The sequence below is a fragment of the Marmota flaviventris genome, chromosome 11, assembly GCF_047511675.1.
Source record: "Marmota flaviventris isolate mMarFla1 chromosome 11, mMarFla1.hap1, whole genome shotgun sequence".
Lineage (NCBI taxonomy): Eukaryota > Metazoa > Chordata > Mammalia > Rodentia > Sciuridae > Marmota > Marmota flaviventris.
This window is the reverse complement of record NC_092508.1, coordinates 43,414,309-43,441,366: the sequence shown is the minus strand read 5'-3', so window position 1 is coordinate 43,441,366 and position 27,058 is coordinate 43,414,309. Positions and strand designations below refer to the sequence as shown.

At 42.3% G+C, this 27,058-nt stretch overlaps 1 protein-coding gene across 1 annotated transcript in view; it reads right to left on the bottom strand.

The window, feature by feature from the left end:
* Stat1 (signal transducer and activator of transcription 1) overlaps positions 1–27,058 on the bottom strand; it is a 37,909-nt gene that overhangs the window by 1,950 nt on the left and 8,901 nt on the right. Inside the window, exons 6-24 of the mRNA XM_027924978.2 lie at positions 26,214–26,303; positions 24,739–24,817; positions 23,652–23,743; positions 23,285–23,436; positions 20,915–21,073; positions 19,251–19,343; positions 17,699–17,758; positions 15,087–15,116; positions 14,899–14,992; positions 13,831–13,872; positions 12,427–12,510; positions 11,904–12,002; positions 10,655–10,790; positions 9,239–9,288; positions 8,417–8,511; positions 7,527–7,672; positions 5,168–5,353; positions 4,160–4,235; positions 3,164–3,266 (exon numbers count right to left, since the gene is read on the bottom strand). Of these exons, the coding sequence (XP_027780779.2) occupies positions 3,164–3,266; positions 4,160–4,235; positions 5,168–5,353; positions 7,527–7,672; positions 8,417–8,511; positions 9,239–9,288; positions 10,655–10,790; positions 11,904–12,002; positions 12,427–12,510; positions 13,831–13,872; positions 14,899–14,992; positions 15,087–15,116; positions 17,699–17,758; positions 19,251–19,343; positions 20,915–21,073; positions 23,285–23,436; positions 23,652–23,743; positions 24,739–24,817; positions 26,214–26,303 (1,866 nt within the window). The remainder of the gene's footprint in view (positions 1–3,163; positions 3,267–4,159; positions 4,236–5,167; positions 5,354–7,526; positions 7,673–8,416; positions 8,512–9,238; positions 9,289–10,654; positions 10,791–11,903; positions 12,003–12,426; positions 12,511–13,830; positions 13,873–14,898; positions 14,993–15,086; positions 15,117–17,698; positions 17,759–19,250; positions 19,344–20,914; positions 21,074–23,284; positions 23,437–23,651; positions 23,744–24,738; positions 24,818–26,213; positions 26,304–27,058) is intronic.

Genomic DNA, 27,058 nt, shown 5'->3' with positions numbered 1-27,058 from the left:
ACCTTCCCTACCGATGCCTTCTGCCCAGTTGCCTTGAACATGGCAACTTGGAGTCAGGAAATTGCTCCTCAGGGAATGGTGACTGTCCTACCGCTGACTCCCTGACTTCTATACTGGTCTTTCGCCTTATATCAGATGTTCGGAGAGACTATTTGGTCCCCTGCAATGTCTAAAGACGTTTCTGACTACCATGGCTGGATGTGGTGGTGTATGGCATCTATCTAGTGGGGAGAGGCCAGAGATACAATGCAGAGGACATAATTCTCCATCCCCAAATGCCTGTAGTACCAAGACTGAGCACTAGACAGTAAAGCCTCTTGAGAGCTTTTAAATCTCAAGTGCTCAATAGTGCATGGTACTTGGTGGGGTCTTAGGAAAATCATTTTGGATTGAAAAGCACACTGAAGGTTCTGCCCCTATGCTGCAGCCTGGTCAACAGCACAAAGTTGTAGTTAAGATGGCAGACTTTAGGGGTGTCAGGGAGAGAGAGAGAAAAAAGGAAGCCCAGATTCCAATCTTGTCACTGTGTGATTGGACACATTACTTAACCTCTAAATGTTAAGGTCCTCAGTCAAAGTTGGCTAATAGTACCTAGCAGACAGGTTTATGGAAAGGGTTAAATTAGCATATGTAAACTGTCTATACAGTAGAAGGAAAATAGTAGATAATAAATTATCATAATTTTTTCTTCCTTGTTGTTGTTGTTATGAGCTTTGGTTAAAGGCCTCTAGGAAAGTAGAATGGTTGTACTACAGCCCAGAGGGAAAAACTTATCATACAGAAAATCCAGGCTAAACAAACACCCAACTCATGTGGCAAAAAACACTAGTAATTTGGCTATCTTGGATAATTTCCTCAGGAGCTTGTGGTCCTCTTGCCCAGAGGCTGCACTGGGCATCAGTCCCTAGTGTCACCCTAGTCCAGAGCTGCAACCTCCAGACTGGGTGGAAATCAGCCAGCTCTGAGAGAGCTGCTTCCATCTCAGAGCCATGGATGCCGAATGGAAGTCATGGCCAAGACTGAGGACAGAGCAGACCACAGTGGAGCCAATCCAGTTTAAAAACTCATCCAGTTATTATTTTGAATTTGCATTTGAATTTGCCTAACCAGTGCTGTGTCTCCCTTATAGCCTCTTTTAGCTCTGTACATCTACTGACCTGCCTGGAGTCTTTAATGGTGTGTGTGCATGTGTGTGATGTGTGGGGAGAGGGGTAAAGACAGATTGACTTTATTCTACAAATGAAATGAATGATATCATTTGGGATGGAATGGCTATAGGAATGTCCAAAGACCACAAACCATTTCCTGACATTTATTTGCAGTATTTAAACTGCTCTCACAGTATCATTCTGAGAGCATACAGGAGGCAGTCCTACTGCTTACACAGATGGACGGAATTAATCCATCTTCTTTTCACAAGGTCACAGGGATAATGGTGATGATAGAGTTGGAACTCTGCCTGCCAAATCCCAATCACAGGCCTCTCACCCAGAGGCCACATTGCCTTTGTCTTAATAAGCAGAATAAAATGCTCAGTTTGTGCAAACAGCCTCTATGGGATGCACATTTTGAATGAAGCCAAGTCTGGCTGTTTGTGGCAGGTGTTCTAGGATGGTGGACAAGAGCATGCATTCTGGAGACACCAGGTAGATTCAATGTTGGTTCTACTGTTGACTAACTACTGGATCTTAGTCAAGCTCTGTAACTGGGGACAGGGCCCTGCTCTATGTCTGCCAAGATGAGAACAACAATAACACCCAACTTAGAGGCTTTTATGGGGAAGTGCTTGGGAGGGGGGAGGTGCTAGTAAGTGCCACCCATCAATAGTGATGCGGCTGAGGGACCTTGCTCAGGAACAAAAGAGGTATAAAAGGGGATCACCCTGCTTTTTGGCTCTATCTATATAGCTTATATTTTCTAAATTGGACTTTAAGAGTACTGCGTTGTTGTGTCAGGCTTATAGAGCACTTTTTAGAGGAGTGTTGGGATGCTACCTTACACAGAGAAAAGGCTCATTTTGCACAGACCAAACTATTTTGCTGTCATACTAGCTAAGCATTTTTCTAAATGGCTTTTTTATCCTCAACAATCAGGAAAGTGTAAGAAAGTACAGTCTCTACAGATTTTAGCCCTCCTAAAGTGGAGGAAAAGACCTTCTTACCCTTAAGAAACGTGACGCTGATCAGGTATTACTGAGGTCACGTGAACACACTCCCTGAATTCATGATGGTTTGCAAGAGACGCCTCACCCCCTCTTTTCCCTCTCCCTCCCTGACTTCCTCTCTCATTTTTGAGAACCTATTTTTGCCAGGCACCAGGTACAAAATGATGAAGAAAAGCCAGCAGTGACTCAGAGAGGTGTTTTTTTTTCTTTTTTTTTTTTTAAAGCACTAAACCAACTTTGAAAAATGAACTGGAATAGCTCCATGCGAAAAAGAGCTTAAAATTAAACAGCATCAGCAAAAACCCAGCCAACCAAACAAATCTTTAAGAGGAAGGATTTCAGGCTGAAAGGCAAACAATACTGTTTGATATATTGAAAAATATTCTCCCAGAGGAAGATCACCTCTTTTGGAAACAATCATGTTCCTATTTCTATCATGAAACTCACTAACTCTTTCACCCCCTGTGCTGTTTTTTCTGGGCTGGCCTTTTTTCATAGCTTCAGGAGCTAGCAGCACAAATTCCTTCTTAAATAGGAAGCAGAGAAAGCCCTTTCAGGGCTGCTTGCTAAGTGTAAATCTGTAATTACTGCAACTACCCAGCATTAGTCCCTAAAAATAACACCCTTTCCTAAGAATGTCACTGTGGTAAGGCTATAGGCAGAAAGAAAACATTTTATCAGAAAAATATTAGTTCCTTAATATGTGAAATTCTACAAGGACAGAACTTTTGTACTTCAAAGGGCAGAAGGGGAAACATAAGTATTTGAAATGTCACCTATTTTTTGGAGGATGCCAAGAATAAACATTTTGCTGATGATGTACCTTGTCGAAGCACAGCAGGCTTTTCCTTGTCCCAGCTCATCTGAAAAATGCCCTTTCTTTGGCTCTGCCAGAGGAATCCTTCTTGAGGAAAGTCCCTGGATCTGCTGCAGTGCCCACCCTGCCTCAGAGGGCACCCGCTTACCCAGGTCTGGGAACACCCCTGCAACAGTACTTACCATAGTGTCGAATTCCACATTGCCCACTATCCGGGATACCTCATCAAACTCCTCAGGGGACATGGGGAGCAGGTTGTCTGTGGACTGAAGTCTAGAAGGGTGACTAGAAAGGGGAGGAAGGAAAGGGAAATGTTAACACCTCATGAAAGCCCTACTGCAGACTCAACACATTTTCTTTATCTTTTGTCTGTGACTGAATGACCACTTTATATTTTTATTTTAGGAAAATGTACACATTTATAAAGCACATCTGAAAATGTATGGATCACCAGCAGTTTCTGTCCCCAGCCCGGCCCCTTGGGAATGTATGTACTGGACTCTAGATGTGAGTGGGTCACAGCCAGACTGGAACCTAGGCCACTTCTGCCTGGTTAAGCCTCGGAATGAGCACGAGCCGTGTGCCACCCTGGGATGGCAGTGCCCCGTGGCTTACCCTAGACAGAAAAGCACCAGAGAAATGTCTGGGGAGTCCCTCATCCCTACCTTGAGATTTGTATGCAGATAAAGCTGCTCCAGAGTGTTTTTACATGAAGGCTACATCCATTCAGCCCAAGACAGTGCTGCAGGCCAAATAACTGACAATGACTTTCCAAACCTTTTTCTACCTTTTATGAAATGAAACAACAGAATAAACGCAAGCGGAAAATGTATCTCGATGATTACTTTGGCCTTTTCTAGGTTGAAAAGAACTGCTTTCCCACTCTTTGCAATTTTTGTTCATTTTATTTATGCTTTTTCAAAGTATCCGTTTGGGGAGAACTTAAATACCTTACATACAACTTTGGTTTTCCTGTTTTGTTTTGGTTTTTGGTTTTTAAAGGCAGTCAAATGCTGGCAGACAGTGACACCAGGATCTCTAATTAGGATCTTTCCAACAAGTCCAACTGTAATGGCGACAGCAATTACAAAGGAAAAGCAAAATACACTCTCCAGGCCCCAGCCAGGGCCAGGGCTAGTGTGCAGTTTGGAACATGCCAGTCTTCTGTGCTCACTTACACTTCAGACACAGAAATCAACTCAGTCTTGATGTATCCAGTTCCTTTAGGGCCGTCAAGTTCCATTGGTTCTGGTGCTAGAAGCAAACACAGCATGTAACTTTCCATTAGAGAAATTACCAAAGAATATTTTGGGGGATCAAAATTCTACTGTTTTTCTTGGCAGCTCAGAGTCCTGCAATTTTTAAGGGGTTGTGATCTCCCTGCCTGAGTCATCTGAAATTCTGGTGGGCATGAAGAAGCAATTAGCAGAAAAAGAGTGAGTATCTCATTAGCAGCCTAGCTAGGAGCTTTCTCTTCCTCAAGCTGTAATCCTCCAAGATGGCCACATGTGCCAAGTTCTCACTGGTTTAGCTGATGATATACATGCACGTGTTTAATTCCAAAGTGACTGTCCTAATAAATAGTGATACTTCTCATTCTGAAAACAATTAGCTTTTCTGGCATGTTCTAAAACTAGAAAAACCTAACTTGAACTTTTTGAAATATGATTCAGTGGTAACTGAGAAGCCTAAGACTGGTATCCTAGACAAAGCCCCCTCTTAATAAAAACTACTAATAACAATAGGATCTAACAAATAATTGGGTTGATGAAACAGGTTACTTCTCATGGACCTGTTTCCTTAATTTAACATGAGCAGACTGGCACAAATCAGTTGGTCATACTTCCCTTCCTGTGCAAAAAGTGACAATGTAACAGATACACAGATCAGAAATAGACTTTCCCTATACCTGTAAAGTATGAAATTATATAAGCATGTCTTGCGTGCTGTATTAGGCCAAATAATGCATCTCATTACAACCACACTGAGTGCATACTGTGTTTTGAAAGCCTGCTTTTACTAATCCATAAGAGAGTAGTGGGTTAAAGACAGCAGGCTGGCCCTGGCTGGCAGGATGGCAAAAGTAAATCCTGTTTTTAAATCTGGTCTGCACACAACACTCGCCTACCAGGAAAGACGGCGCTGGGCTGTGTCTCAGGAGGGCAGTGGTGATTGTTCCCACCTACCTTCCTTTGGCCTGGAGTAGTACTTTCCAAAGGCATGGTCTTTGTCAATATTTGGATACAGATACTTCAGGGGATTCTCTGGAATGTTTTCAGCAGCCATGACTTTGTAATTGCGAATTATATCAGGAAAAGTAACCGCAGAAAGTTCTTTCTTTGTGTAGGGTTCAACCGCATGGAAGTAAGGTTCTAAAAAAGAGAGACGCTCAGTGAGTCCCAGTGAATTCCACAGAATATTCCACAATGACACAGAGAGAAGCAAAACATTGTAGATTATACAGATGTGAGCGAGCTCATGAGAACTAATTATAATCTAGGAGTTGTCACACATACCATGGACTGCTTTATTTCTAAATAAATTACAATCCTGTCTTTAATAGGGAAAAAACAAAGGCAGGTTTTACTCTCAGTAACAATGTGTTTGTCATTATTTGCCTAGATTTATAAATGTGGCTAAAAGAGGTTTGTTAAATTCCTTTAGAAGCCTTCATCTTCAACAAAATGCTGCCCATAGGCAGATAAGTAATTAATTACCAATTGGGTCTTCTTGGCTCAAGCCACAGATTAAGTTATTAAAAGATGAGCTCATTTTGTTTTTCTTTTCATATTGAAAAACATAATTATTAAAATAAATGATGATGATCTACAGGAAAAATAAAACTTTTGAAACAAGAAAAGATCTCATATTCTACTTTTTTTTTTCTAATTTTTAATGCAATAAGCCACAGTTTAATTAACTCCTATTCTTATCCCAGACCTGATTCAAAACTTTCTTCCTACTGATGAACCCAGCCTAATTTCATTTTAAGATTGGGAACCATCTTGTCATGAAAAGTTAATTTCTGTTTTACTATAAATTACTGCGATTTTTAAACTTGTTTGGAATTCCTGCCCGGGCCTTGAACTCACCAATGCCTGGCCTTCCCTGACCAGATAACAGCCCTCTCTAAAACCTTAGTGACACCTCATAAATCCTGGCTCCCCCGACCAGATAACAATCCTCTCTGAAACCCCAGCAGTGCCTCATAAATTCTGATGTTGGGATCTGAATTTACTCCCTACCTTTAAATGTCATGCCATGTAGATCATTAACCTACTATCTGCCTTTGTATTATGCTTGTCAAAATTCTGTTATCTGTAAGTTCTCAAGACAGCCCCCCTTTGCAACTTTTTTTGCTATAAAATCTCATTCTTGAAGAGCTGGTGGGCTGGTCTCTAGCCCACATTAGGGGAGACAGTCGCTGATCAGCTCTCTTTGTGTACGCAAATACAAGCTTGCTTTAATTCGATTTAAAATTGGAGTTGGTGGTTTTTTTCTTTGCATCAGGGTTCAACACTATTTTATCCAAAATCCCACTTCTGTGTGCACATATTCCAGAAGGTGCTGAGCAGTGCTTTGGGAGTCCTCTCTAGAACTTCTGCTACGCTATATCCTAAATCTATGTGGCTGGTGCAGCCCTGCTTATATTTTCCTGGTTGACAAGTGTTTTCTTCCTCTTTAATTGGGTCATAGCTCATCTCTGAGCTGCATCAGGAAATGAACTACCCCAGAAAAAAGAAAACAGGTAGGCTTCAACATCTACTGCCTACACCAGGGTCCAATCCCAGTCTTCACACTTGTCATCAGAAGCAAAAATGAACAGAACATCGTTTGCCTCTACACACCAACAACAGGGAAGTCACCACAACAAATCAGTTTTGTTTCCAGCGCTCTAGGCAAACTATAGGTGCCTGTGAAAAGTACTCAGTTTGCCATTATCATTTTTTCATCTGCACTCTTCAGCTTCACCTCCAGAGATCTGCTTCATGATGCCAAGGTTTCTGGAGTCTTTTATCTATGGACTCATTTGGTCAAAGAGAAATCCAATACACCAACAGAGATAAATGAGCAGCTGCTCTATTTGAAGGCAAGGCAGAGAGGACTGCAGCTTATCCTGAGAGCCCTCGCATCCAATCCCAGCTACTGGTATGTGTGGATAAAACCAATAAGGAGGTCTTCTCACAAAGCCAATCCTCGCCTGTGCACTTGACTCTGGAGTTACCCTAAGTGAGTCTGGAACCTTAAACTGTGGCAAAAGTGAGCTCTTCCAAGGAACTGGCTACAGATGATATTGACTCACATCCTATCCTACAGAAAACAAACCTGACTGAAAGGAAGGAACTTGACCTTATCTTTTAAAAGCCATCATTTTCACAAAACATCCTAGGCAGTGATTCATCAATATTCATTTGGGGGAGGGGGTGTATAATAATATCCTATCTGGGGGCCTCAGTTGGGTAAGTCTGGGCTGATCTGCAGTAGTAAAGAGGATGTCAGCCATATGTGGCACCGTGCCCGGGTGCTCCAGTGCCCTTCACTTACCACCTCCATTCTGGGACCGCTCCACCCATGTGAATGTGATGGCCCCTTCCCGGGAGCTCTCGCTGAACCGCAGCAGAAATGTCCCCGGCTGCTGGTCCTTGAGCAGAGCGCGTTCTTGCTCCTTGCTGATAAAGCCCATGATACACCTAGACATGGAGATCACCGGTGTCACTTGTAGTTCAATCATGATTTTAATTTTTATATTAACTTGACAAACCAAGAAAATGACTGCAACATGGTAAGAGAACATATAATAAAAAATCTATAGACTATTTAAAAATATATTTAATTGAAACTTAAGGAAGCATTTCACTTACACATATGTATGCTAAACTAAAAAAAAATACATAATGCCAGCAGGATGCTACAGATGTTCACTAAATACATGCTGGATTAATGGGTCTTTCATCATCATTTGACTTTAAAGGCTATGAAAATATCTGAATTTACACATTTTTTATGCTGAAGAGGAAGATGCAGAAAATATATTTTAGATTCTAGCATCTCTGGTCACTTTAAAGCTTTTGTTGAAGTATCAGCTCATACTATGAGTGAGTGAGACAAAATTTACCAAGTTGAAATGTCTCCTTTCCTATGGACAATATAGCAGGTGATCAAGAAACACTTGTTGAATGCATGAATGGCACTCAGTTGGTTTTCTTTCTTTCTTTTTATTTTTTAATTTAGTTTTGCATAAATACTAAGGAAGGATAAAGTTTAGTTTTCTGAGGTTCCACTCTCATAAAGCCTTGACAGCCGTAAGTATGCATGACTGTGAGGTGCACACAAATCCTGTCCAATAAGGAAGCCCAGCTCAGGCTTTGTCTGAACCTTCAGTAAGGCAGCATGTACTAAAAACGTTTCAAAAATGCATCCATCAGGGTCCTTACCCATCATTCCAGAGAGACAGCAGGTGTTTTTTAATGAGTTCTAGGATGTTTTCAATCCAAAGCCAGAAGGAAAAATTTTTATCATTAATATTTTCCTGAAAATATACCAATGCATACATTAGGATTCAAGAAATTCAAAATAGTGACTCAGCATTTTCTCTCCCACTGCTGTATTTTAATTTGCAAAGATACCCCAGCTGCCAAAGTAGAACTGTTCAGCACACAGCAGCAGCGGTCCCTTGTTGGGGAATGTCTCCATCCCTCCCCTCTTATCGGTGTTAAGAACTGGACCTCTCCACTTCCCTGGGCTGGGCTCTGCTTCCCTCTCCAAACAGTAGCAAAACAGCCAGGGGATGACCTCCAGGGCGACTCAAAGAAACAAAAACTGCCCTCAGACTTGCGGAGGCCAGTAGAGTGAGCTGATCAACACTATCTGGTGACCCCATTGGGGTCTAACTGCTGCCTCCAGCTGGTCCCTCTGTTTGATACACTGCAAAGCTCATCAGGCCAGTCAGGCCAAGCTCACGTTTCACATGGACAAGGCCAAAACACTGCTGGGCAGTGGGCTGGTGTGAGGGAACTGAAGACTCATTTCGGATATGAAAGAATGTTATCACTCAGGCAGGTGCTTCCCGTCAGACTCTGGCTTGGAGACTGACCTCCAGAAACCTCCAGCCCTGAAGGAAAGTAAACAACTTGCCCTCAGGGCTCCGTGGGTGAGAGGCAAACATGCCAGAATAAGCAAACAGTTAAGCACCACAGTGAGGAAAAGGAGAACCACCACAGAGAGTGCAGAGAGGATAGAGCCCCAGTAATACCCACCTTACAAAACCTGGTCCACGGAATAAGACCATCCAGGCCAGCATTAGGACCTAAACAACAACAACAACAACAAAATAAGCTTTTTCAGTAAACAGAAAATAGTTCTGGTGCCTTGATCAGACTTATATTTGCTCTCAAAGAACTAACACCCAAAAGAGTGTATGTACATGGTTGTTAGACTCAGAAATATTAATGCTACATTAATTGAGCAATTATCATCTAGGCTATGAAAGGACAGAACTACAGAACTGAAACAATCCAAAACATGAACAGTTTCATTCATGCTGGTTTGATTTTAATGGCATGAAAGAATTGGTGACAAATTACTGGGCACTATGATTATGAGAGTTTTTAGGGAAAGCGGAAGCATCAAAAAGCCTCACCATCTGCTCCTTTCTCTCCAGCCCCTTTTATCTCTCCCTCTCTTCTGAAGAGGACACATCTCTTAAATCCTCCACACTATAGTCCCTCCTGAGCTGACTGTCTTTGGCATTAAAGCAAAGCTCCCTTTGGTCCCTCCCTATGCAGGATCATTTCCCACTGCCTCCTGTTACTGCCTCAGCACAGTCTCCTCTCTAAAGACCCTGTGGCATTTTTTGTGGAAGTTCAAACCAAGATCAAGATTACCCTATGTGAAGAACCTAACTTTGAGGCTTGACTTTCCAAGCTTATTTTTAGACATTGATTACAGATCTCTCTCAGTGCTCCTCCAAACAGGACATGGGCTCAGGGAAGTGGATGCAAATCATAAGCCAAGCAAGAGAAATAAGAGGAAGCCTAGGTATTACTAGAAGCTAAGAGCTAATAACACCAAGTTGTTAAAGTTAACCAGGGAATAAGATGGGGTAAGTCCACTGCTTATGCCGTGACAGGTAGAAAAGATACATTTCTTGACTCTCCACAAATAAGGAAATGGAATAAGATGATTTTATACTTCTTATTAAATAGCAGAAGACTAGCCCCCCATGCTGTCAGTGACACAGCTGGGAGGGAACCGTTGAAGGCCATCTGGTTCAGAAGAGCCCACTGGCGTGGTATATGCAGCCCCGCTGCATAGAAAGCAAATCTGGATAAGAGTTGTTCAAGAATTTTTAAAGGAGTGGTTCAGATGCTTCTGTTCATTGAAAGTACATAATCCAAAAAGCTTTCCCTTCAGATTCTTTCTCAGAAATGTTAATAAGAGGGACAACCAGGAAAGAATTCATGTAACCCTGTTATCAGGTCTACATTTCTCCCCAGGGTGAAGTCCCATTCTCAATTAGCTATCTCAATAAGCTGCAGCTTGAAATGCCAACAGTTTTTAGAAACACTCTCTACCTTCAAAAAAATGGAGAACAAAGAGGATCACAAGAGTCAAAAGAGATATTTTTATGAATTTATATTTTTTACATAGACAAAAAGTTACTAGGCTCCTACCCAGAAGTTTCTCTCCCAACATGCTCAGCTGGTCCACGTTGAGACCTCTCTTGGTGACGGATGAAAACTGCCAACTCAGTACCTCTGAGAGCTGAGACCATCGTGCACATGGTGGGTTCAAGAAGAAGGACAGATTCTAGAAGAAAAGGACCCAAAGCCAGGGTTGATAAAGAGTCGCCAGTCACTAGTGAGGCACCACCACATGGGCCCGGCCCAAATTTTGGTCTAGTTTATACAATACATATGCATTCCCACAGTTAGGGAAGAGAATTCTCATTATTTGCCAATTCACATATATGAATTTGTTAACTCATTGTGATTTACTTCTAATTACAGAATCAATTCTCCTGGCACTTTGTGGTCATTTGAAGATAAGCCCATACAGAGAGTACCAAAAACTGTTAGTCCCCTCAACACACATGTTCCCAACTGAACTCTGTTCTCCCAAAGAGAATAATATCCTGATTTCCTATTTCTCACACTATAAACAGGTCTCCTCTGTGTCTTGCTTAGTGCAATGGTTTTTTCATTTTGTGATTCCTGATTGGTGATTTCATTGCTTAAAATCGTGCACAGTGTCGTGCTAAAGTGCTGTCTGATGTACCTAAGCACAAGAAGGCTGCCATGTGCCTTATGGGAAAATCCATGCAGTAAAATAGCTTCCTTTAGGCATGAGTTATTGTGCTACTGGCTATAAAGTCCACATCAACAAATTGTCAGATATATTAGATAAGGTGCCTTTAAACAGAAATGCATATAAACAAATTGTGCACTGATGGGGTAACAAACATGTGACCAGAGTCTCACAGGAACAAACCCTGTATTTCCCCTAGGAACAATGATTGAACATTCACTAAATGTTCTTGGTAACTTCCAAGAACACGAGCACTTTGAATAAATAAAGAGAGTCAACTGTGAGTGTGATTGTTGTAAAAATTCAGCACGTTTGCCTAGTAGGTGATACATTAAAAAGAAAAAAAAAAAGGCAGTAAAGGACCTCTTCCACAATAAAAGTGGTACAAAATCATCTATTGCCTGAGCTCTCTCATTACATGAAGGAAATCATTATTCTCATTTCTAGTGTCTGTGCTTCGCTCTCCCAGAATTACTTAAGATCCTTAGAAATGTCACATGACTTTGTCACTTCTCCCTCAATATCTGGCCACTGGGGGCTATTCTGAAGGTGTGGTAACGAGAACATGGGGTCTTTGTTTCACCCTTAGTACAATCGCAACTGTGTTTTCCATACCCTGGGTTCCGCCACCAGCATGTTGTACCACAGGATGGAGGCCCAACCACTAGGGAGCTGGCTGACGTTGGAGATCACCACGACGGGCAGCGAGGTCGTCTAAAAGTTGATAAAGACCTTGAAACCATCTGAATCACAGATCTATCACCTTGAAACAACAGCTTAAGCAAATGGGTTATTTGTAATTTTATATACATTTTATATTTGAAAATTTTAAATGTAAGGTTAGATTCTTTTGTTCACAGTTTATCTTTGAAATATTTTTCAGTTAAGATATATGTTCCAAGACTTAATATAAAAAAGTTAACAATGGCTATCTCAACTGGAATATTTAGCTTACATAATTTGAAGGCTAATTCAATTCTCTAGCTTCCTGGACCCTTAGATTAATATCAAATAGTATTAACTGAAAAAGATCATCACTTTTTATGATTAAGTAAATATTGATAAAACAAAAATTGAGAAACACTAACTAGTTAGAAGTAAAAATAAAGCTTTTACCTTGAGACCCTGGAAATCTTACCTCGAGGTCAATGACCAGGCCAGGCTGGCACAACTGAGTTTCAAAACTAAGGGAGTGAAGCTCTTCAGTGACAACAAGAGGACCCTTGGGAGAGGAAAAAAAGGAGAAAGAGAGAATGTAAACATTCAGTCCCTGATCGTACAAATTTCAAAACTGAATAAACACCAGGTATAGTGGCGCACACCTGTGATCCCAGCAGCTTAGGAGGCTGAGGCAGGAGAACTGCACATTCAAAGCTAGTCTCAGCAATTCAGTGAGATCCTGAGCAAACTCAGTGAGACTGTGTCTCAAAATAAAAAATAAAAAGGGCAGGGGATGTGGCTCAGTGGTTAATCAATCCCTCCAATACAAAAAAAAAAAAAAAAAAAAACAAACCCTGAATAAACAGGTTACAAGGGTACTAGACCAATCTGCTGTAACTCAGAAGACTCCAATATTCAATAACTTAAACCAGATTTGATTATTCCAAGCCTCTCAGTGTTCTCTCATGATAAAATGTCTGAAATTATAGCAAGGGATATCAATTCAGAGGAAGAAACATCAGTGGGCAAAAGCAACTTCTTAAGGGTTTTTCATGACTTAAGGCTCTGGGGCTGTACTCTCATGGAATTCAGGGAAAGAATTCACTTTCCAGGTAGATTCCCACTGAGCATGGCAGGTCACAAAGTGCTTTGGTATAAGTAGGAACAAATGGTTTTCAAAGCACCTTCACACACATTATGTAACATAAGCATCACGACAACTTAGAACTAGGGAGGGCAGCTGCTGGACCCAGGAGGTCACAGAGACAGCTTCAGTGCAAACTGGGGCTGGAAGGTGTCTGTGCTGAACAGACCAGCATGTGTCTCATTGTTCTAGTGACCTCCACTGGTCGTGATGTGGAAGGGCAAAAACAGGCCAAACCAAACATTCCAAACCAGACATTGTGTCCTTGGTCCACAGATCATTTTTGAATGCATCACAAACACAACACAACTCCTCGAGGATCAGGTTGTGAGAAGAAACTGTGAAAATACTGCTACTGGGTAGGGGACATGAGGCAGGAGAACCCTCTCAACACCTGGTGTTTGGCATGTAGTCATAAACTGACCTCTCACTCCAGCTGACAGTAGTTCTCAGAAACCCGAGCTAAATCCTACAAGCTTCCTGTGACTCAATTTCCTCAAGATTTGAAGATGAGAAGAATACCGAAGCCCACCATGCCATCCCCCACCCCACTGGGCTGTCTGTGTGGGTCCAATGAGGTCATAAGCAAAATTCTTTGACAACCTTTATAAAGCATGAACGAAGGCCCCATTATCACAGATACACCCAGTTCCCTTTCCTGCCTGGCCACCGGAACCACAGACACACCCCCACTGGAAGACCTGCCTGATCAGGGCCCATACAACCGGAGACCCTCACCTCATTAGTTCTGTTGCCAGCATTTTTCTGCTCTTTCAGTTGCTATAAAACAAGAAACATCACAGTAAACCACATGTTCACCATCAAAGTCCATGTCTTCATTTATAAATCAGACGAAAGTGGGCATCACCAGATTAAAACAGCCCATGGAAGGGCTAGAAAGGACATGACATTATCTCTAGAATTCAGAACAAGAGGCAAAATGGCCCTTGCCTGCGAACAGCATCCTGCTCCTTACCCCAGTAACAATCCGCCAAGTGCCCTCATTGGCTGTTTCATTGTCCCCCAGGCTCTGGAGACAGCTTCCCCTCCTTATTCCCTCAGCAGAGACTTCTAGCTAGAATCTAGTGACGCCAGGCCCAGATAAAACCGCCCTCAAGCAGATTTCAATCCCCAGGTTCCAGTGAGCCATGTGGGGTCAGTGGACAGCTCTGGACACCCTCATGCTCCCCAGGAGCACCAAGGATCTCACCCAGTGTGCAGTTATCTAGCTATGATACTTGTTGGCTCAGAGGATGGTCATTAATGAGAAAGCTGCCTCCACCCTCCCTTCAGGCTCAGCCCAGATGTTGGGAGCCTCAGAACATCTGGCAGCTACTCTTTTCACAGACACAGAAAAAAAGGCAGCACCCACTTAAAACAGACCCCTGAATTTCTATTGCCAGGCTGAAGAAGGGGGGCTCCTTCTCGGAAAAGAAAGTGGTAGAGTCAGGCTGCTGGGGACGTGGAGAGCGGGAGAAGGAGCAGTCAGGAGCCATAACCCTGTGGGAACTGCAGGGGGCCAGAGTGACTGGTCACAGATCTTGGAGCCACAAGAGCCGCTCTAACTTATGTGCACATGTGTTTATAAAATACTTGAACTGAGACCACCGCAGCCTAAAGGAGCATTTCTGAGACAGTCGGGTGGAAAGCAGAAGGAACAACCCTGGACAAGGAGGACAAAGCAGGATGCCCTAAGGGCGGGTGATGAGAAGCCATCACTGCAAAGTGCCACTGAGTGCCACTCCAGTGTCAAGAGTGCTAAAAGATCAGACAGTATTAAGAGGGGAAGCCTGCGGGTCTCCCTACCAGGTGTCGGAATTCAGCCGCCAGACTTCCATTGGTGGATTCCTCCATGTTCATCACTTTCGTGTGTGTCCCCAAAATATTGAATTTCCTAAATCTATACAATACAGGAGAAAAATAATTAAAAGGCTTCAAGCTATTAGACACAAACAAACAAGAGAACAAACTATAGTACAAAATACATCACGTACCCTTTTACAGTGTTTCTCTCATTCACATCTCTGGGGGAAAAAAAGATAGATATATACAAAATTACACCTGGGCATTTAAGACTGAAATAAGTTTTAAAAGAAATACAGAAGTATGTATGTAAGTAAAAATAAATTCATGCCCGTGGGTTTGCTGCCCTGTTGACTCATCCACTCCCTTCCTCCACCTACTCGTATACACCAAGCCAAGATCTCAGGCAAAGAAACCACCTGAGCCTCACATTCCTTGTTTGTCCAACAAGCTAACAGCACCAGCCTTAGGGGACACTGTGAGGAGCCGAGGGGTGAAAAGAGCAGAGGACAACTTCAAGAAACATGAGCCGAGTCCGCGCTCTGCACTGGAGCTCCAGCAGACACACTGCTCTGGTGCCACAGAACCCCGAGGACCTTCCAAGGTGACTGCTTAATTTTATATATATATTTTCTCTGTTATCTTCAATACTCTTGTGAAAGTACCAGAACAGTCGATTATTTGGGGAAACAGGCACGTTTCAGTTTGAGTTTAAAATCTTGAAAGATCTTGCACCTCATATAAATTCAGTGAACACTTTGGCAAGCTACAATTGGATACAGTTTGTCCCCAAAAGCTTCCTGTATGGGAAGCCTAGTGCCCAGGGTGGTGATGTTCAGAGGTGAGGCTCAGTGGGAAATGATTAGGTCACTGGGGTGCTGCCCTTAGAAGCCATCAAGGCCTGCCTTGGAGGAGTGGGCTAGGTCTTGTGATACTGCACTGATTACTCCATGAGCCGGTTGTTATGAGGCACAGCTGGCCTTCCCAGATTACTCTTTTGTTTCCTCTCTCACCATGAGTTTCTCACATGCCTGCCATGGGATACCACCCACCACATTGTGCCATAACACGAGACCCTTGCCAGCCGCTGTCACCTGATCTTGAAATTCACAGCCTTCAGAACTGTGAGCTAAATAGACCTATTTTCTTTATATAAAGTACCCAGTTTCAAGTACCTTTAAGGACTTTCTAACAACCTAAAAGGGACTGTCATGTTCGGGCCAAATAATGTATCTGTTGGTGGCATAGATGTAAATGAGAAATCACTAGCTCACTCACAGGAGTTAGCTGCCCTTCCTTTCCTATCTCAGCTAGAATGTCAGTGTGACATTGTGAATAATAATAGTATAAAAGGGACCTATTTTTCCCTGTTCGAAAAAAAAAAGAATTTAAAATAAAAGTAACAGTATGATTCAAAGTTGCCTTATCAAAAGAAGAAGAAAAAAAAAGAGCTGAACAGACCGAAAAGAAAAAGGGGCACAAACAAGCTGAAAGAACTGAGCAAAAGCAGTGTGGCGAGCTGTCCCTGAGAAGTACTTGCCATCCCTTGTACCTCGGCTGGCCTTGACTTGCTTCTAATGACAGAATGGATGGGACTGACTGCACAAGTTCAAGGCTAGCCTCCACCTGCTGGAAGAACATTGTCGCCATGTGACAGGCTCAGGGTGGCCTCTCAGAGACACATGAAGGAGGACCCTGTTACTCCAGCTGAGACCCCTGATATGTAACAAGGCCACGCTAGACCAGTCATCTCCAGCCAAACGAGCCCAGACCAGAAGGGCCATCTACAGCTCACAGCATATGAGAAACAGTAGGTTTTTGGGTGTTGAGCTACTAAGTTTAGGGATGGTTTGTTCTGCAGTAAAAGCTAACTGGTTTACAGAGAAGTCGAAGACAATGGCTTGCCCAAAGGGAAGACAAAGGTGCAGGCAGTACTACAAGGAAGATGACTTTTACAGGAGTGAAAAAAGCCAAAAGCCAGAGGAAAATGATCTGAATTCCCATAAATGGTTTGGAAACTTACTAAATCAGTAGATAATACAAGATAACAAAAGCATTAAATACATGTGGGGGGAGACAGCCTGGCAAGGTAAATGGTGAGTCACTGCTAGTTCAGGTCTGAGGTCTAAGGGCAAAGTGGGATGGGCTGCTCCATCTGGACCCCCATGAAAGATGCTGCCAATTTTTGGGTCCCTGATAACCCAAAAAGAAAAGGGTGACAGCAGCAGTTTCCATGTATGCTCCCCAAAGCCTGTAACCTCACTCTAGAAACGACAGCCTCCCGGCTGGCCACAGTCTTACAGCTGGATCTTCAGCTCTGTTGGATCGAGCGCCATTAATTTAAATCTATTGGATCATTTATAACAGTTCTAGTGGATCTGACTAGGATGGATCCTCTTCTCATAGGCAGCAGAGTTAGGACCCTGGGCTCAGCCCTAGGTCCCCAGGGAGGTGGCAAACTTCCTCCCAGTGCAGAGAGGTTGAACGGTTGATGAATCAGCTTATTTAATGGAGGAGTCCATATATGGTTAATAAAATCAGCACTTCAGCTGGGTATGGTGGCATACACCTATAATCCCAGTGGCTGAGGCAAGAGGATCATAAGTTCAAAGCCAGCCTCAGCAAAAGTGAGGCGCTAAGCAACTCAGTAAGACCCTGTCTCTAAATAAAATACAAAGTAGGACTGGGGATGTGGCTTAGTGGTCAAGTGCCCCTGAGTTCAATCCCTGGTACCCCTCTTCCAAAAAGAAAAATCAGTATTTCAATAGTACATGTATCTTAGATAATATTAAAAATATCTCACTTGTCAAATAAGACTTTGACTTTCAAATTATAATTCAGCTCTTGCAATTTCACCAACAGTCTGGAAAGAAAAATAAAAGACATTATTTTAAAAAAATTATCTATTACAGTTTACTTATTATGCCAATTCCCCATATATGTACATTTATATAAAATATTCCCCCTCCAATTTTTGATTTTTACAAACAATGAAACTGACACGCTTTCATATCTACTTAGCTTTTTCCTAACTGCATTTGTAGGGTTAATTCCTAGCTGTAAAATTGCTGGAGGCAAAATTTAATATTAAATTCTGATGGCACACAGTATTAATTCTACATTCCCATCAAAATTAGTGAGAGTAGCAGCTTCTTCAAATAAACTTGCCAACACAGAGTTCATCAAAGTTTGTACTCTGGGCCAATCTATATGGTGAAAATAGTGAATGTTACTCTATAAAACTTTTATCTGATTTTCTGCCCTCTTGGGAGAAAATCAAAACTATCATCCATAACCAGAAAAATGAGGGTCCGGCTTTATCACTCCATGGAGGTATGGAAAGATGGAAGGCAAGAGACTGGGCTGAGACATCACATGCCTCTGCTCCATTAGCTGGGGACTGTGGGGAAGAATGCTCAGGTCTCTGGTCAGCTCTGTTCAGTGGAGCAGGGGCCAGGATCAGATGTCCACTATTCCTGCCCACTGTGAGTTGTGGATCCCATGGGTGCTTATCTGTGCTACTGTAACTGTGCCAGGCAGGGAAGCAGCACCTGTGGACCTGAATCAACAATGGCCAACCCTGAAGGCAAGACCAGCTCTTCAGGGTCTAACTGCTCAACTCTAGAGGAAAGAGTAAATGAACGTACCCATCCTTTAGAACAGGGCAAAGCTGCATGTTCTCACCCAGACCAGGTCTACCATTATCAACAAGTAGAAAAGCAGCTACAAAATACCACCTTTGTAGAAGCCTAGTTCTAAAAAATGAAATACTATTTGTCCTAAATTTTATGTGCATGTGTGCCTATGTATGAAATATATATGTACATGCATGGATTTACACATATTTGTGTAGACATAGACAAAATTATGGAAAGACAAACACAAGGCTCTGTACTGTTGTGGTCCACAGACTTAGATCACAGACCACTTTGGGAAACTGATAAAAGCTATGAGCTCACCAGAAAAATGTATAACATAATCTATGTCTGCATACAATACTTCAGTTTTAGGGGTTCATAAAGCTCAGGTTATGAGCCTCTGCTCAAGGTGTGGCTGGGGAACTTTCTCACTCTTTATCATATGCATTTCTGCAATTATGTATTCCTTTTTACTATGAATATGCATTACATTTACATTTGGAAAAAATCCCAGGTGTGTATATATTTGCATATACATTGGCTATATTTCTATCCTGAGCATAAAGGATAGAATCTTGGATATTCTAAGTAACAATTCATATTAAATTATTTTATGAAAAATTATTTCCTCTAAAGTACCTATACAACCATTATGTAAAAGAAAATTAGGGGTACAAACTACAGGACAGATAGCATATGGAAGTACATCTTTATTACCTCAATTTCACAGTGAACTGTACCCCCGTCTTCAAGACCAGTGGCCTCTGAGGATGAGTCGGCATGCATGGCTGTCTCTCCACCACAAATGAACTATAAATACCCAGAAAGAATAGACAAATTAGCATGTCCATCAAGGTTGAGGCAGCAAAAGAAGAAATAATTTTCCTTAGGAAACAAATAGAGAACATAACCTAAAAACCAGTCTGCAGGAATCTGACAAATTGTATGGACAAAATAATTCCATTAGTTAGAAGAGAAATCCCCAAACCCAAGCAAGCCTGTAATCCTAGTGGCTCAGGAGGCTGAGGCAGAAAGATCACAAGTTCAAGCCCAGCCTCAGTAACTTAGCAAGGCCCTAAGCAACTTAGTGAAACCTTGTCTCAAATTAAAAAATAAAAAAAAGGGCAGGGGATGTAGCTCAGTGGTTAATTGCCCCCGAGTTCAATCCCTGGTACAAAACAAATAAACAACAACAACAAACAGAGTAATTGTAAAAACTTATGACACTATCCAACAATGAAGAGTCCAAAATCATTTATGTTCATTTACAAATTTGCATTAAGAATCAAATTTTTCAATAAAAGAATTCAAATGTCCTTAATATTTTCAATGACAAGTTAATGTTAAAACAAAAAAAGAAAGAGAAAGAAAGAAAGAGAGAAGGAAGGAAGGAAAGAAAGAGAGAGAGAGAGAGAGAGAGAGAGAAAGAAAGAAAGAAAGAAAGAAAGAAAGAAAGAAAGAAAGAAAGAAAGAAAGAAAGACACTTGCAATAGGAACTCTACTCTTTTGCTTAGTTTGGAAAAACTATTCTTTACAAGGCAATGTGCTAGCCCCATGGGGGCAGGAGTGGGGAGGAAGGATGACAAAGAACCTTCCCATTTTCAACAAAGATAACAGAAACACATAAGCAGTTTTCTAATCAAAGGCAGAACAGGAGAGGAATAGAGAATGAACTGGGCAGGTCTGCAAGGGAGAGAATATCTGCTTAGGAACTCTGGGAAGGTTTAATGGTGAGGCACAAACTAAAACCTTGAGGGTGATATAATGAGGACAGTAGGTATGACAAGAAGGCTTGAGGTAAAGGAAATAGAGCCGTGGAGAAGAAACTGTACAGCGTGGGCCCAGGAAAGAGCAAGTTGGCATCTGCATGGAAATGGGGTATGTGAAGAAGCTGAGAGGAGCAGCCAGCAGGTCCAGTTTGTGGAAGTGGGCCAGGAATGTCCAGCTGAGGTGCCCCATTTGCTACGTGATGAGACCTCTGTCCTGGGACACCCCTGGGTCTCAGGAGCTAGGGTGCATGGGCTGGAAAAGGGGCCTGGTTGGGAGGCTACTATGTAAGAGTCCAGAAAAGAAGATTTGAGAACCTGAAACACCATGAGGCCAAGGTACAGGAAGGAGAGGATAAACACCCTGGTGGCAGACATGCTAGGTCCTGGCATAGAGTGGCTGAGGGGCAGTAAAAATTAAGGGTGCTGTGGCTTCCAGCCTAGGAAGACTGGAGGACCACTAGCATAAGCAAGGAATTCAGGAAGTCAAATGCCATTAAGAAATGTGTCTAGCCTATTAAATATTAAATCCTTCTAAATTATCTGAATTGCCAAAAAGATGTTCCTCTGCATAAATCAACTGCAGTAGATGCAAATAAATCCCCCTGGAGTTACCTCTGAATGAGCTGCTGGAAGAGGCTGAAAGTGCGTTCCCATAACACCTTTTTATTTTTTGTGATAGGGTCGTGATCGTAGGTGTACTTCTGCTCCAGTTCCTCCAGCTTTTTTAGCTGCTGACGAACCTGCTGCAGACTCTCTGCAACTATGGTGAACCTGGGAAGGTACAAGACACAGGTGTCTCAATGAGCAACGGTCTCAAAGCAGCCTGGGTTGAAGAGAATTATAGGAATCCATGAGCTGTTTGGGCAACATATTATTACCCATGTTGTGGACTCCACACTCCAGGGAGAAGTGAAGGAAGGGTGGGGGAGGCGAGGCTTATGTTGTCATTAGGAGCTCAGTTATTTTGGAGGAAAAAAAAATTAACATCCACTGATTGGTTAGGGCCTGGATCAAAAGCTTCTGTACACTCCGGAGACCTACACTAGTGTGCAGAGATGGGTGGGGCAGAGCTTCCAGGTGATCTGTAACTTCAATTGACCTTAAAGGTATCTGGGATTTAAAGAGGGCAAAGAGGAAGGCAGAGTCAGGGGAAATGCAAGGGGATGCCTTCAGGCGGTGCGAGACAGTGAGGCTCCGCGGAAGTTTTACAGAAAGACAGTGACCATGAGCAACCAGCCTTGGTGAGACCTGTCAGAGACACCATGCAAAAGAGAGTCTGGAAGCTGTGGGACCATGCAGGAAGGGGAGGGAAGAACCAAGACCACTGTTTCACTCAAGTGAGAGGAGAAAGTAATAGACTTCACCTAGACTCTAAAATAAGAAGGCAGTGAGAAAACCTAGAGATGGATTTTAGGTGTTCCTTCCTTAGAGTCAGTGCTAATGGTGACATAGCCCCTAAGCCCAGGTGTGCTGTGGAAGGGCCATTTTATTTGCCTGGAGGATGACAGATGAAATCTTTTGAAAACATCTTCCCGCTGAAGAACGTTAACTTTGCTTAGTAGTTTTACTTCTTGAATCCAGTTCCAAGTACTGAGAGCCATTCTCCATCACAAAAATGTGAATACAGGGTGGTGGCTGGTGAGTTCCCAAGGAGATGCTGCCCAGCATCTCCCAGTCCACTTCCAGTCCCAGCCATGGCACACAGGAAACAACCCTACATCTGGGGAACACTGGAACACTTCTGTCTCAGGAAGAAGTGCCTACAGCCTCTGATGACCACTAGGGGGCTCCAGACACCCCAGCACTTCCCTGACCACCTGGAGGGCTCAGGGGGTCAGTATCTAGGCGCCGTCTGGGATGGGAAGCTCTGCTCTAATCCACAAGAAATTTGGAATATGTACAGGCAATTAATTCACAGAATAAAAATAAATGGCTGAATATTAACTGTGATTTTTAAAAAAATCAGCACTGCAATCTCATGAAAATAACCCCACTAGGTCTCTGGTGCTTGGGTGTTTGGCAATTATCTCAGGCCACCATCCTCTCAGGTTCACTCTGAGATCCCACCTCTTCCATCCCTTTTGGTCCACCCCAAGTTCAGCTCTTGGTCCCTTCCCAGGACACAGTAATATGCTAATAGCATCCCAATCAGCCTTTCTGTCTCTCTTCTCCAAGCTGCTGCCAGAGTGCCCTTTCTAAATAAAAATCAGAGAAATATAACTCCTGCTTAGGCCAAAAGCCTGCCTTTGCCTTTAGTGCACCCTGAGTAAAGACCCTCATTCTCAGCGTGGAGCTAAGAACCTTCATGACCGAGCTGAGGCATCTTTTGCCTCTGTCTCCCTGGCATTTTCCAGCCATCCAGTGTGCCTCTGGGCCTCCGCCTACCTCCTCTCTCTGCTGGGAAGAACTTCTCCTCCCATTCAGAGAGCCAGAGCAGACCACCTCCTCTGCCCTCTTTTTGCTAGAGCATCTGGAACCCTTCACTGTTCAGAAGTATTCCCATATCGTCTTCCCCTCCACACTGGGAAATGAAGGGCAAGGCCCAAGAATCAATCTTCGTGTGCCCAGGTCCCAGCACAGAGCTAGCATTTCATACTTACCAGATGGACGGCTGAGTGGGTGGCCCATGACAAACCACTATTTCATGTAAGCCTAGAAAATGACTCAAGATGTTTTATTTTTAATAAAACATCAGGACTCAAGTTGTTGAATGTGTTACGTTAACAAACACGTCACTGGGGTTTTGGTACAGTCCAATGATACAGCCCATAGTCCAAGAATGCTCCAAATCAAGCAGACTTGGTGACCATGGTGACAGTCACACACAACACTGAACTTTCCAAGAGTTTCCAGGGTAAGAAGAAGCTGGACTATGTCAAACTCTAAACCAAAGTTTTGACAGGGCTCATTTCACTAAAGGTGCTCTTTATGAGTTTCTGTGGTCAGCCAGTCAGCTGCCAGTGTTCCACTCTGGAGACTCACCAGTTCTGCAGCTGATCAAGGCAAGCATTGGGTGGCCCCCCAATACAGGCACTCTGCTGTCTCCGCTTCCACTCCACTAGCTCATCATTAATCAGGGCATTCTGGGTAAGTTCAGTGATATTCAGCAGCTCTCGAATTTTGTGAACTATTTCCTAAAGGGAGAGGAAGAAACCACGTGAAATAAATTCACTTTTAATCAATGAAAAAAAAAAAGATTTTCTCCAAAGCAAAGCAAATATCCTTTCATTCTCAACTGGGGCTCTAATCCAAGTGGTTATAAAAATAATTTTTCCTCTCTTCTAAACTAACTTCCATTAGTTACAGCCTGTGACAAAAGCAACATGCTGTTCTGGAAAGCAAGGCCTACCTTTCTCTTATGGTCAAGCATTAAAAACATCTTCTGGAGAGAGAGCTCTTCCTGTTTCTGGTCATTCTTTGCTGCACCATTGGTTTCATGTTCTGTGAATTGAAAGACAGTGGACAAATACATATGTGTAAAAAGATAAAAATTAAAGCTAACCATCACACAGATTTAGGAGAAATATGATATCAACTCAAAGTCTGGCCTTCAACCTTTATTGAAAAGAACAACAACAACAACAAAAATGCCCTAATGTATAAAACTGGGCACATTGAAATAAAATACTAGTTTTCAGTGACTCATGTAATTGGAAACAATACTACTATTCTACTTAAATCACTGTCAGAATATTACTTAAGTATAAATGACAAAATTCAAAACTTCAGATAAAAAAGTGTATATGAAATACATCTATGGCTTGGAAAGAGAAAAGGACAACTAGTAGTTGAGGTTTCTTTCTCTCACACTGTTTACCCAAATCATACTGATAATCTCTCCCTAGCAATCAAATGTTCACTAGACAAGGATAAATGTGGTACTCTACCTGTTCTATACAATGCACATTCTGGGATTATTTTTAGTTGCTACTACTGTTACTAATAAGCAGGAACAACAAAATAAATTGAAACTGCTTTAAAACAGTAAATGAGAAAAATGCTGAACCTATCTGCAGTGTATACACATGATCTGAAATATTTGAAGCAACATCTACCAGTCTATGCCAATCAGTGGGCTAGATACAACAAACAATAAGGTGTGTTACACATGGTCAGTGGTTATCCACTGGGAGTGAATTTGCCCACCCCACTGGGGACATTCAGCAATGTCTGGGGACAGTTTGGGCTGTCACCACTGGGGGCGGAAGGGTAGTGCTGCTGACATCTGGTGGGAAGAAGTCAGGGATACTACTGAAAGCCCCATGACAAATAATTATATTGTCTGAAATGTGAAGGTCTGGGTGATCAAGAAGACGAAATCAGTAACTCAGAGCTAGAAAATGCTTGGCAAATGTAAAGGAGTGATTTCCTTTGTTATCTGGTGTTGATAGGAAGGCACAGAGCCCAGGGGCACTACTTTCCTGGTTAACTCTTACCTCTATTCTGCAAGGTCTTGCATTTAAAGTCATATTCATCTTGTAAATCTTCTAGGGTCTTGATTTCATGTTCTATAGACTGCAGATAAATATATGAACAAGTTTTCCTCTGATTATCAGATTCCAAAGACTTCAGGAAACAGATTATTGCTTCTACAGAATCCAGGAATATATAATTCTAGCTCCCTTAAAGATGAATAAGCCTTGTGAAGCTCTAACTACACAGGTGAAATACTATCATTCTCACTGATAAGAAGGTAATAACATTAAAAAATAATGAAAATATGTAACAATTCTCAAATTGTTATTACCTGGCTCAGGGCCTAAATTTTGACTGTTCCTCATCATTTCTGAGACTACCTCTAAGGTGTGACTTAGCAACTGCATCATGAAGCACACAGCAGGACAAAGCAAGCTCATGGAAAATGTTCTCAGATCTTACAAATGAGGAGGGTGACCATGCACATCTGTTTAACTGGGACAGTCCTGGTTGAGCACCTGCTGTCAAGGTGTAATTATTAACAGGGGCCTCTTATTCAGACACATCTGAATTCGGACAACAAATTGTACATGCACTTTATAAATAAGCTTCATTTCTTTTGCATTTGGTCACATCTATACACATCCTTCTCTAGATTTCCATAGCTTTTCCAGACCAAGCTTGCTTGGTTTCCACTTTAATGCTGTGTTCCCCTAGGAGATCGCAGGACACTACTGCTCCTGAGTCTGGGGTTTGGAAAAAATGTCATCTGAAACACAGGAGTCCAGGCCATGCTGGTATTACCCAGAGACCCAGGGCAGGACTGGACCTCTCGCTGGAAGGCCTTTCCACAAATGTGGGCCTCATGTGAAGCAGAGCTCCTTAACCTTTCCCCAGGTAACCTCAGTGGAGAAGAATTAACACAGGCCAACAAGGGGGCTGTGGCAGCCCTCTGCTTCCATATGCTATCTTCCAAGTTTTATCTTAAAATTGCTGCCAATTATCTTACTCTAATTAGAAATGTACAGGAATTTCTTTCAATGAAATGTTTTTTTTTTTTTTTTTGGCTCCTCCTCCAAGTCTTAGTATAAAAATATGTGCTTGGAAAAAAATAAATTGTGCTTGAGGAAGATAGGCCTTGCTTACCCTAAGGCTCTGTGTGACTCCCAGAACAACCCTGATTTGATTTGAGAGTGTGGATGTTGAAGGACTGTTTAGTGCAGCAGTTTAGTGCATAATGGGGCAAAGTCAACATTTACTGCATGATCTTGAAGGCAGAAAAATAAACTGGATGTTTGGAAGTTATGATAGGACTATAAAAAGTCTAGCTGTTCGCTGGCTTTACTGATTTGTTTACTTCTGGTTTAAACCTGCAGCAAAAATTTTCTTCTCAACTACTCAAAAGACTCCTTCTTAGGTTTGCACTCAGGGCAACTGAAATCATTTTCCCCTATAAACAGTTACAGAATAAATGCACGTTTCTCTCCATACTCACCATAACCTGATCCTTCACATTTCTAACTTTGTTGTCAAGCTCCTTCTGTTTGTCTAGCATCACGGTGTTCTGAATATTCCCTGCCTGAGCCTGTAATGGGAAGTGCATAGTTAGCAGCCATCATCTTCTGATGCATTTACTCACTGGCTACACTCCAAAGTCAAGTTCACACCTTGAGCCCCACCTACCTCCAGACCTTCCAAAACTTACTACAAGTTTCCCACATGTGTGTCAATAAGAAACAGCTCAGTTACTGAGGCCCTGGAAAATGCTGGCAAACTGTTAAAAGGCTATAGAAAGCCTAGGCTCAGTTCTTGCTTAAAATAAATAGTGTTTCTAGAAGTTTCCATCAATTTTTAGAGTCGAATGGTATCACACAGGCATTACTTAAGGGTTTTTCAAATTCTGTACATTTTATGTATATTCATTAACATTATCCATATTAATCCTGTCATTATTTATTTTAAAGCCCTGTGATTCAAAATTCAGTTCCCAGACCAGCAGCATCTTATATCACTTGGGAGCTTTTGGAATGTGTAAACTCTGGTCCTAATCTGATTGCTAAACCAGAACCCCATTTTAACACCATCCCAAAGGATTCAGAGGTATACTGAAATTGGAAAGTATTTCTTTAAGAACTTCAGTGAAAATCTGCTATTACAAAACCAATAGATATAAACCCAGACTTGCCTGGGAGTCTTCAGTTCTACCAGGAAATCAGACCTGGGTGTCTGTTTATCACAGAAGGTATACCCTGTCAGTGCACACTCACTAGGTACTAAGTAAATGTCAGCCAACCTGGTAGGCCCAGGCATTAAGTGTTAATCAGGATGGCCCCTATTTTC